A 12,391-nucleotide genomic window follows, 5' to 3' on the forward strand; every position below is an offset into this window, starting at 1 on the left:
TTTGACCTAGCATTCACATAATACATTATAGACTTCTATAATTCAGTGTTAGGCTGCATAGATTAGGTCAGCTGGAACCAGGAACACTTCCCATAAATCCTGATATACTCGTTACATCATAAGAAGAATGGCATCTACGCTAATTTTAGTGTCTTTTGTTTATCCCGAGGTTTTCCCGCAGCCTGCCGGATCCAGGCCGTATCCAGATCTGATGAGGGGCCTTTGCCTGGACCCGATGACAACGCAGTGCTGAAGTGCCAACTAGTCTCTCCCTATGGAGGACCCATTTACCACTCTACAGATAAAGCGTCGTCGGGAAACTCAATTCGCGTACCTACCCCGAATTGATAAAATAAAATAAAATTCTGTATCAAAAATTATAAGGAAACACTTTGTTTAGGCTTGGTTTGTAGGGAATTTCCAAACCTGCGCACATATATTCAAACGCACATAACTATAGAACCAATTCTTAATGCGAATGTGAACGCCATCAGCGTTTCTCACAGGTTCGCGTTTAAAGTCTGTGTAGAGAGAATGGTGTCGTCTTAGCGACCCCTAATTTAATAACAAATGATTGTTGCGACGGAAGCGAATCAATCAAAACTAACTTTAGCTGGAAAATAACTTTATTAAAGAACCGCTATAAAGCCAAAACAATCTCTGTTACCTTAAATTATACGTTTATATCTGTAAAGCTGCTTTGAAACAATCTACATTGTTAAAAGTGCTATATAAATGAAGATGACTTGACTTGACTTGACAGTGGTTAAAGACTCCATGTGTTTCAGAGAAGACAGCTGTCTATACCCTCACCAGTCAGCACTTAAACTGCAGTACACACTACAGTGTTCAACACCTGTTATAGATGTGTAAACGCATGAATAAATAATTTACAACACTTTCTGCATCCCCTAACTAAAGTGTAAACTATTCATCACTTGTAAATGTGTTACACTTACCTGTTACAAATGATCTGTACGTGTATTCAAGGCATTTACAACACTTTCTGCACCCTCTAATTGCTACATACATACAAATTTTTTTTTTTTTTTTATTAAACATTTATGATAAGCATATTCATGTTTTGTAAATGATTAGTCAATCATGATTAGTTAATCATTTACTAATCAATTGTAAATGACTCACAACTGAATCTACAAAACATACAGTACATACAATAATTAACATAATTATTAATCATTTATGAATGCATAGTCATGTTTCATAAATAGTTAATAATTTACTAATCACTAATGGAATTTACAAAACATACAAAAAATGTTAGTATATCACTTGCTAATCATTTATGAATGTTCTGTAAATGATTAGTCCATCATTAACTAACCACTTATAAATGACTTACAACTGAACGTTATTATAAAGTGTTACCGAATAAGCTAAACAGCCAACATGCGAAACAGCATGCAGACACGAACAATACCGGTGAAGGAGTGAAGGTGAAGGAACAAAAACGAGGATAATTAATCATATACAGCTAACACATATGAACTAATGATGACGGTAACAAAGGAGACAAATGAGTGGCGGGATTCTGAACAAAGAAGACACATGACAAATGAAAACAAACTGAAAGTCCATGAAAATGAAACTAAACTGAACAGAATGGTGACAGAGTGTGTGTAATTTACATTATAAAGCAAAGAGTATCGTCAAGATGTTTTCAACATAGTGTAGCTTTGCAGATACCAGTTTGCTTTTGCAAATCGGTTTGTTCAGAGGGTTCATTCCAATTAACTGATTCAAAAACAGAACTGCTTTCCTTTTATCAAGTCAAGTCAAGTCAAGTCATCTTCATTTATATAGCACTTTTAACAATGTAGATTGTTCCAAAGCAGCTTTACATTTATAATAGGAAATTAAAGTAAAGTGTTTTGGCTTTACAGCAGCTAGAATAAAGCTATTGTCCAGCTATAGTTTGATTGATTCACTTCCGTCGCAACGATCATTAGTTATTAACTTAGGGGCCGCTAACACGACACCGTTTTAACAGAAAACACTTAAGTTCTTTCTCCGTAAACTTCAAAAGCGCGAACCAGCGAGAACGCCGTATCACACATCAGTTTTCACAAAAGTACCAGCATGTCATTTATGGTAAATATATTGTTATTAAGTTAAAGTCCCCCTGTTGTCAATCATTTTATCCCTTAAAATTCATATTTGATCATCAAAATAGCATATTTAAACTTTTTTCGTGTGAATTTTTTTTTTCTTGCCTTAAAATAACTTGAATGTAACTCTAAACTCTCGCTTTATCTAGTATATGTGGATCCGTGAATATGCAAATGAGCCCCGCCTCTCACTCATACAGGGTCGTCTACAAGTCGGTGTAGCCTATCAGAATGGTAATGCATTTTATGTATTGCTCTCTACAACGTCGGACACATAACTGTAATTAATATGACAATTAATATTACACAAACCATGTTCGTGTTCCTCAGCTCAGAGTCAGACAGCTGCCTTCTAAAAATCAACATCCTAGAAACACTTTGAACTACTTAGAACGTCAGTGGAGAAAGGCATATAGTTCATCATAACATCGTAATATACATTATATACGTATAACTAACCCACTACGTTGACCTGATTGGTTACAAGGTCGTTTGTGACATAAGAAATACCAACGATTTCAAACCACGGTTTTGGAACTTTCTTTGGTTCACTGCAGTTTTAAGGAGAAAATACTCAGCAATTCTGTTGAGTTATGAATTTGCAGATGGTTTGTTTTAAAGCATATTAAAAACACCACAAAGACATATAAACAACATTAAAAACTTGGTTTTCACCACAGGGGTCCTTAAATAAAATAAATACTGTGTTTTTAAGCATTATTAGTTGTATTTAGTGTAAATGTACTGTATGTGTTCAAGTTTAATGTTGAGACCCTTTTTTTTTACAGAAAAATATAATTATATATTCGTTAAATTTGCTGGGCAACTTTTAAGTCTTACAGATGTTTATCCAGGTCTGACCTTGATAGATGTGTGGTGGTCTGGCCCCCGTCAGCGTGTGTGATCGAGGTCTCTCTCCTCTCAGGGAACCAACGCCTGTGAGCTGAGGTGATTCTGAGCGGGATGACATCATTTCCCCTCTGAGCTCATCCAGGTCGTGTTCAGAGAAGGAGCGATCTCTCTTCAGAGGTGTAGGAGAGCTCTCCACCCGCCTGATATCCACACCATCTGGAGATTCTTCATCCTTCATAAAAAACATAGAGGCATTAATTAAATTAAAAATACAATTCAAACAAACTAAGTCAGGGAGATCTCCCAGAGTTTTCCAACAAACCGGCTTCTGGAATTTACGTGTGAATTATGCTGGTTGAAGTAAGCAAATCTTCCTTAAAGTCTTAAAGTCTACATGTTCTCCTTGACCATTGTTGCCACAAAGGAAAGAGCAAGATCATAAAAGAAATGCTGACTGCACTGAAATATCTTACCTCAAATATATTCATCTCCTCCATTTCTGCAAGTGTTGGAGCTTTTAGAAGAACACGTATGCGGGACGGTGGCCTGTACCCTGCTCCTGCGACTGACAGGTCAATGCAGGAAGTGGATTTGATGTCACATTGGCAGGTGTGTGCCAGACATGGTAATGAGCCAAATGCTGAAGAGTGACAAAACATTGCTGTGTGAGAGATCTACGCAACGCACAATTGAATAGAACTACAGAAGTCAAGGAGGACTGATAGTGTTAAGGATGCTGTTTCTAAAAACTTGTATTGTTCCGGTGTGATATGAGATTAACATACATCTCTTTGAATTGTGCGGCTCCACAGGTTTCAGTTTGTGATCCTGTCTGATCTCAGCCAGGACTCGATCATGGAGCGACTGCGGTCGCTGAGGGGCAGGAGGCAAGCAGCGTTCAGACACCTGCGGACGTCAGGAAAGTCTTCAAACAAAACCATACATACATGTTGCTGATGGTTTAACCACTCTTTCTTTCTCTTCTTCAGACAGAGCTGTGAATGCAATACTGGCTATGATAATTAATATAAATCGACATTTCAAGGAAAGGCAGCCTGCTACAGTATGTTTGAGAAAGATTTTCACAACCAAACACATCAGATCCTAAACACAATTAAAAAACTAGGAACTTTTAAAATACTTGCTAAGTTTTACACCGTGTCCAAACCTGGAACAATGTGCTACATTTCCATTGACAAGTAGTTTGTCTTGTCGTAACTAAAAGCAAAAATGCTTTCAATGTTGTTGTTATATTTAAGTGTCTCTACCTACTATATACTTATATTAAAAAACAGCATTTGATGCAAATTACTTATAAACATATGTTATTACATTGTACTTACATTTAAAAGTAGCTACCTGCATTTAATCACATTTTTAATAGTAGTTAAAGACACCTATAAAATGGTGTATAAAAAGGGACCAAATTAACATTTAAAAATTCAGTTAAAAACAGAACTACCCATAATCATGAAGAGAGATCAATCATATAAGTCGCAGTTACCATGAAAACGGAAATCACAGCACAAGAATGTCTCACTCCTGTCAAGCAATGCAAATAACATAATTAAAGCCGTCTTATAATATCTCTTCACTACTTCTACATTTATATTATGTGAATATGTTGCACCTGCCATACTGACATATTGTCAATCGTTTAGTCATGTACTTTTGTACTTGCGTTTTTGATTCGATTACATTCATTCGCTCATTGCAGCTCATCAAGTACAAGTAAATCTTATAAATGATATTTTCAGTTAATTTTTTTTGCTTAAAAAAAATCTTGAAGCTGGTTGGTTTGGTACATGAAATAGAATTCTTTATAGAAGTTTTTTTTTTTAAATGCCAAAGGAGAAACTTAATGTGAAAAATACTTCTGAAACAAGGGCTGCTGAAAAAGTGGGTGGTCACTGTTCGAATAAACAGTTATGTGGAGAGGAACGATGGATGTTACCCAGTGCAAGACTGCAAAAATGGAAACCAGCTGACAAAACAAAGTATCCTGCTTCTTGTCGTGATTGTGACTAGTACACTCACTGTAAATTATAATTAGTTAGACTTAAGAATGCAAACCGATTGCCCTAAAAAAATAAGTGAAAAAGTAATAGTTATGTTGTACTGACAAATGCTTAGTAAGTATAGTTCACTTACACGAGAGTTCTAAAAAGTTCTAAAAAGAACTGTAGAGAGTACTTGATAACTTACTTTAGATTTACTCTTGACCTACTAGCTACTATGAATTACTCCCAGAGTGCATTGCATACAATTAATAAAAATAAATAAAATTTAAAGGGTTACTTCAGGATTTAGCATTAAGCTTTGTATTAGTAGAAAACCTGTAGTATTTTCGAATTACCATGCTTTCCACCCTCATATCCCCCTGAGAGGAGAGATTTATGTATTTTTTGTCTGGAAAAAATCCTCCGATGACGCAAAAATCGTCATTTTGCGTCATCGGAGGATTTTCTGTCCAGAGGCTAAAGACTACAGCCAGTAGATGGCGTTGTTCCGCATGTTTACAACCCGCCCATACAGGGTGGGATCTCACTCACAGAATGTACACAGTATCAGCCGTCTTTCTTTGGAAGCTAAGCTAGCATGCTCTTGTTCTGTGGAGAAAGCTGAATAATAGGAGAAAGCTGAGTAAGTAGGGGTTACCATCTTCCTTTTCCCGGACTTGTCCGGCGGGCGAGACTGTTAAAAATGTCCGGGATTCAGCTTTTGCGTTCTGCGGTCGCCATTCATTGTTTACATGCACACCTCTCGTTTCAATCTAACTGAATTCATTCCGATTGGTGAATCTGAATGTAGTGTTTACATGAACGCTAAACAAGTGATCGGTTGATGTGCGTTTTACCCTTGCTAAGAAAATTTCCGCTCCTCCGTGAGAGATGCGAGACCCGGCGCGTCTCAGTAATGACGCACCGGCCTCGCGCCGTTCTCCCGCGGCCGTCAGCCTCGTCCTGCTCGCCACAGTAAACATGATGAATGGCGACTGTAGAACGCAAAAGCCGAATCCCGGACATTTTGGGTCTCTAAATCCCTGGCAAACTCATCACTTACTTAGGCTAGCCTTGTTGTTTTCAACTGTGCTCTCTAACCGGTAGGCGTGGCCTCCTAAGGCAGCGAAGCAAGTGCATTCTGGGAGTTGTTGTCTTTCATCCACATAAGCCAAAAATACATTTTCTGGCTTTTCTCAGTCTAGAAAGCTCCAAATTCAAAAATTTCTCCACATTTCTTCTACTTAAATGACCTATTTTAAATACACATTCATCTTCCCAGAGGTGAAGTATCCCTTTAATTGCCACCATTGTTGTGTTTGTCATGCTGAATGTTGACGTCTGTGTGTGACTCAAGTATGATCAATTGCAAGATATTGTTACATATATAGAGGGATTGTATCAACCCAATGAAAAAGTGTTTATCAATATTTAAAATGAAAAATAGATTTCGTCAGAAGCTATAGATCACCTTTTAAAAGCAACCTATTTATTCCCTTCCTTTGAAACCAAATAACTGTGATTCCTTGTTTCATCGCTGCATCAATAGGAAGAGAATTACAATAATATAAATGAAGTTCCAAGTGCCCAACCAAAGGGAACACTACAAACAAAAACATTTTAGGAAAATCAACATCAATTTATGAAGTCAGCTTATGTGGTTCCCACAAATTTTTCAGTTGTATTGACAATTCAATATTCAAGATGATTTTGGGAAATGAGTGAATGCAACTAGAGAAGTAAAAAGTCTATTAAGAATTGCCCCGCCTCAACATTTATTTATTTTTATTTATTTTTTGCTTGACAAAATGGCACTCAAACCAATCAATTATTCTGAACTTGGGTTTTCTGAGTAATCTGGAATGGGTTTTCTGAGTAATCATGGAATAGTATGTGAATAGTACATATTACTATAGAATTTTACAATTAAGTTAAGAAATATAAGTTAACTAAAAAGTGTTAGTTAGAATAACAGTGTAAGAAATTGTATTTGTATTGTGTCTGGTTAGGACATGGTGTTATTGCACATTAGTTACAAGATATTATCTGCGACTAACTGGTTTAAGAGGGGGTCTTGATCTGATAAAGTCCAAAATCATCTCATGAGCATTTCGTTTAACACACGTGGGAATATTTCCATCTACCTGCAAAAGAAAAAGAGGCATAGATTCATGATATTATAGTTATTATCAAACATAAAAACAATGGTTAATCACTGTCATGCTGCATCAGCTGAAAAGTCTTTCCAAAGCCATAATCTCACGCATAATATAGTCAACTTACCGAGTTAGGATAAGATTAATTCAGGGATAAACCACTTAAAATGTGCTTACTACAGCAACCTCACTGCCCTCAGCATGAGTAAGCATAGTTAGAATGGACTCACTACAACTTTGCGAAGTTTATATTTGCGTGATCGAATATCTTGCATGAGCATCTCGAAAGGCGTGAGGCTGAACTCCGTGGGAAGAGGGTTAAACGGCTGTTCCTCCACCTTCTTGAGCTTCACACCCTGCCTCAACTCCTTCATTAGCTGCACCCACAGCCGAGTCTAAATGAACAAAAGACAAACACACACAGTTTCCATTTTTACATGAACCATAGCTCATACACTGCTGGACATCACAAAAACAAATATGAGTAAATGAAACTACCATTTCATCTACTGTTCTAATAAGCACGTCTTTTACCCAGTCTGTGTGTTGAAGAGCATCGAGCTCAGTGGTGGAATTTTCCTCCAGAGGTTCCTCTGTTCTGATCTTCTTCAGCATCTACAGGAAAATATCAGATACTTATCAGAACATAAGAGAGGAGGGTATAAAGCTTTGAATATTAAATTCTCACACAAACTATATAATGTGGTGTTTTATGTGACGTAAAAGCATGTTTTTATCCTCAAGCGAACAAACCCCGCCCGCAGCTAATTCTAAAGTCATTTCAATCACAGGGCTGATTGGCTGTGAACTATTATTACCCCCTAAACCATAACCTTAATCTTAGTATAGTGTTGGCAGAACATCCTGATAGATATTTGGCGCAAATGAATATCCATTCATGATATTTCTGATATTTTTACAAAATATTTCATATTTTGATAAATACCAATACTCCTGTAGTTCAAATAAATCATGCTGCTATGGGACCAGCAAAAGTCCCTTGACTTTGCAGATCTGTTGCAGATCCCTGTCGGAGCAGCATCTAAAAAACACACATGCACCACGATAGTAACCATTTACAAGTATTTGCAATTCAAATTAAACACATCAAAATAAAACGACCAATAATATCTGAATTTGGAGCAAATTAAATTATCGATGTTAAGACCCATTTTACTTTCTTGAAAAATTTTAACCTAGTTCCCTTTTGAAGTGGGACTGTGGCGCTGTGTCATGGAGTTGATGCTATGGGAACGGTATGAGTACAGGAGTCAGCTCGTTATCTGATCTCATCAGCATAACAGTGTCAATCAAATGCATAGATGCTAATCCAATCAGCCTGACAGTATCACCCACACCTTCACATTATCATAGCTTAACTTGGAACAATGACACTGTTCAGGAGGTGCATAAAGACAAAAGGTTAATGTCAGACACCTGGGTTGCTTGACTTAATCTTCTTTGAATCCCATCATCTATGCCTCAAAATGTAAAACACAGTGTACAGAACTTTCTCAGTTGAAATACTATTGTATTGGAACCTAGATGTAACATTTTATAAATTTGTAATACAACACTACCATAGTCAGGTGATGGCACAGGCACGCCAATAGGCTACAAAAGGGCACCTAGAGAAAACGTCATCAGCTTCTTTGTCTTCAGGAAGCCATTTGTTTGTATATTTGGAGTGGAATTGCTAAAGCATTCTAAGGCATTCTAAGATTCAAGCACTCCAATACAATGGATATGAACAAATATGGAATTTTCTAACTCTACTGCTCTGTTCCACAGAAACCTGTTTGAACAAAGCCATTCCGGAAACTGCATTACATCTGCTGGGCTTCCAGCTGTTCAGAGCTGATCGCGATGCAGAATCAGCGGGGAAATCAAGAGGCGGTGGAACATGTTTCTACATCAGAAAAAGGTGGTGGACAGATGTAACAGCGTTGAAGAAGATGAGCTGTCCCGATCTAGAAGCGCTCTTAATCAACTGTAAGCCTTTCTATTCCCCGTGGGAATTTTCCTTGTTCATTCCTTGTTCATTCAAGCATGTGTGAATGCAGCGCTGCAACAGTTGGATGATCAGATCATAGACATGGAGCAACAACACCCGGACTCTGTTATAATCATTCACGGGGACTTTAATAAAGCAACTCTCTTCTGTGAACTGCCAAAATACAGACAACACGTTACATCACGTGTCCTACCAGAGACAGTAATATACTTGACTTGACTTGTTACACCACAATAAAGGATGCATATCACTCTTGCGTTACACGTGCAGCTTTAGGGTTCTCTAATTGTCTGATTCGTCTTATACCATCCTACAGGCAGAAACTTAAATCATCTAAAGCTGTAGTAAGGACTGTGAAGAGATGGACCAACTAAACAGAGTGGGCATTACAAGCCTGTTTAAAGTGTACCGATTGGAGTGTTTTTAAAGCTGCTGACATATCTGGATTAGCTCACAGATTCTGTAACATCATACATATGTTATATATCAGTTTCTGTGAGGATATGTGCATTCTTACCAGAACTCATTTAACATACAACAATAAAAATCCATGGTTCACAGCAAAACTCAGACAGCTTTATCATGCCAAAGAAGATGCCTACAGAAGTGGGGAAATAGTTTTGTATAATCAGGCCAAAAACACAATGACAAAGGAGATCAGAGTGCCTAAGAAAAACAAATCTGCATCCAGCTTTCCTATATGTCAGCCCCTCCGATTCAAATAGATATGGAGGTTGCATTCATTTTGCTTACCCATGTAATCATATATGAATGGGCTATACAGGAGAGGAGAATGGGCATGGAAACAACCAGCGTCTCACTCCCTCATCTGTTGCCCCTCCAGCTTAGTCTGGAGGTGATAGTGTGGACATAGTGATGGTGCTATGTCAATACGGTTTCCTGGCAGTTCACGAGGAGCAATGGAAGGACAGAGCATAAAAGGTGAATATCGTTGCCATTGCGACCCACTCTCTGCCAGTACTTTGGCAGAGGTAGAATCTTCGTTTCCTCTCTACCGTAGGGCTGTTTAACCACTAGCCGACAGGGCCACTTGGCTAACAGGTGGAATGTCCCTTGCAAGTCTTTCAGTAATGGAGTTCTTTGAGAAAGAAGTGGTTGTTATTGCCATGGCACCCCTCTTTCTTCGTGGCTCCCTCCGGATTATGGAGGTGGGGTGTCGTCAAGGACAACGCCCTTTTGGCTGGTCAGTAATAGAGAGCAGAAGGATATGGATGCTGCTATAGGTGCTCCATTCTCAAGTATTCTCTCACTAGGCTTCCTGAAAGCACTTTTCTTAGGTAGAGTAGAGCATGGCTCTCTCCTGAGGCCTCTTCAAGTCCTGAGGACGGGAGGCTTATTCTATGCTTCCTTTGGTTAGGTTACACCTGAGAGCTTATGTCCAGGTGTTCGGATGGTGGGACAGGATTGCTTTGGTCTGCACCCTTCCTCTTGGGAGTTGTGGGCAGACGCAGTGAAGCTGTGGTCTCCCTAGCAAACTCTGCCCTGGGTCATTTTGACTGACATATCGCTTGAGACACTTTATTTTAAGTACTTCTTTATTGCACAATGCACACTTCTTAATATTGAGATTTAAAATGTGTTTAATACCTCTATTAGTATAAGTATAGCAGAGATGTTCACAAGTCTTTCATCTGGAGTCCGAGTCAAGTCTGAAGTCTTTATCACTGGAGTCCGAGTCAATTATCACTGGAGTCTGAGTCAAGTCTGCAGTCTTTTGTCATGAGACCGAGTTGAGTCTTGAGTCATTTCATGCCTTGCAAAAAAAAACTCAAACTACACAAACCCATTATTTGTATTATATAGACAAAATATATGATCTTTCTATTATCTGTTTTGTTTGTACACTCAAAAAAAAAATTGTCTAAACAAGATTTATGTATTTGAATTGCATGTAAAATTTCCATGCATTTGGATTACATAGTTGTAACATAAACCAATCAATACTCTGAATGTGATTCATATTTTTAAGTCATACATAAATGAAACAGATAAGATTTATGTAATTGTATTAATAAACTGAATGTGATTTATATTTGTCAGTCATATGTAAATGAAACAGGTAAGATTTATGTAATAGTACACAGAAAAACGCCCATGTTAAATTAACACTGCTCAGTGTTCATATGTGTGCACACTACAGAGTTAAAGCGGTGTTGAAGTTAATGAGATAATTAAGTGATGATTGAGCATTAATTATGAACACCTGCTGTTAACAAGCAGAATCACTGAAGAACAGAGAAACACAAGAACTACAACTGACTTCAGACACAGTCTTAGATGAAATCAACTGAAGAGAAAAGAAGACATTAAATCTGTGAAGATCTCAGCAGAGGAGGATTAAACAACTCCACAAACAGAATTACCAGCTTCACTTATTACTAAACAGACTGACTTTATTTCATTTCCGGTTTAATGAAATCAATAGTTGTATTTTAAAGTCACCATGATGGTGGTTAGCGTTTGCTTTAGTTGTGCTCTTGACCATTTTCTCTGGCTGCTATAATTATGTGTTTATAAAACACATTTGTTGCAGCGAAAAAGCCAAGAGAAAATGAGATCAAGTGATATTGGCTGTTTATTGATGAAGGTGTAATCATCATATTGTGGCCTGAATCACTTATCTTTTTCAGTGTCTAATGCTTTGATTATTGGGATTATGTGATTTTGTTTTATTTATTATAGTAGCTGTGTGACCTGACAGCATTAGATCCAACAGTTAATCAAATAATATAAAGAATTTTAAAAACATTTAGTGCATTAAACTTTCTCTTTTACATTATTACTTAGACATCAAGAATCAGTGTATGACTCTCAACAATGGTGACAATCAATGAAATGCTTCATACTGCAGTGCATGCTGGGTACCACCAATCAAAACTCACCCATATCTCCCAGCATGCATTGCGGCATTAATAAATTATGCATCAGGATTTTTTGTATCTTTTGTCACCATTGTTGAGATTCATATGCTGTTTCTTGATGTCTGTGTGAGTCTAAGTAATGCCATAGATAAAAGGTTTTTGTGCACTAACTATTAAAAAAAAAAAAAAAGTATATTGTTTGATAAACAACACTGTTAGATTTCATGCTGTAAAATCAAATGGCTTCTGTTATGAATAAAACCATATTAAAAAGCATTAGACACTGAACAAGATCAGCGAATGAGGCAATTACATGATGATGACTTTGTCGTCATCATCATCAATAAACAGCCAACAT

At 37.4% G+C, this 12,391-nt stretch overlaps 1 protein-coding gene across 1 annotated transcript in view; it reads right to left on the reverse strand.

The window, feature by feature from the left end:
- Positions 1-12,391, reverse strand: part of spire2 (spire-type actin nucleation factor 2) — a 63,186-nt gene that overhangs the window by 15,482 nt on the left and 35,313 nt on the right. The window contains exons 4-9 of the mRNA XM_079860185.1: positions 7,672-7,752; positions 7,368-7,532; positions 7,039-7,125; positions 3,767-3,887; positions 3,455-3,621; positions 2,991-3,213 (exon numbers count right to left, since the gene is read on the reverse strand). Of these exons, the coding sequence (XP_079716311.1) occupies positions 2,991-3,213; positions 3,455-3,621; positions 3,767-3,887; positions 7,039-7,125; positions 7,368-7,532; positions 7,672-7,752 (844 nt within the window). The remainder of the gene's footprint in view (positions 1-2,990; positions 3,214-3,454; positions 3,622-3,766; positions 3,888-7,038; positions 7,126-7,367; positions 7,533-7,671; positions 7,753-12,391) is intronic.

Source organism: Squalius cephalus (genome assembly GCF_949319135.1).
Source record: "Squalius cephalus genome assembly, chromosome: 23".
Taxonomy (NCBI): Eukaryota; Metazoa; Chordata; class Actinopteri; order Cypriniformes; family Leuciscidae; genus Squalius; species Squalius cephalus.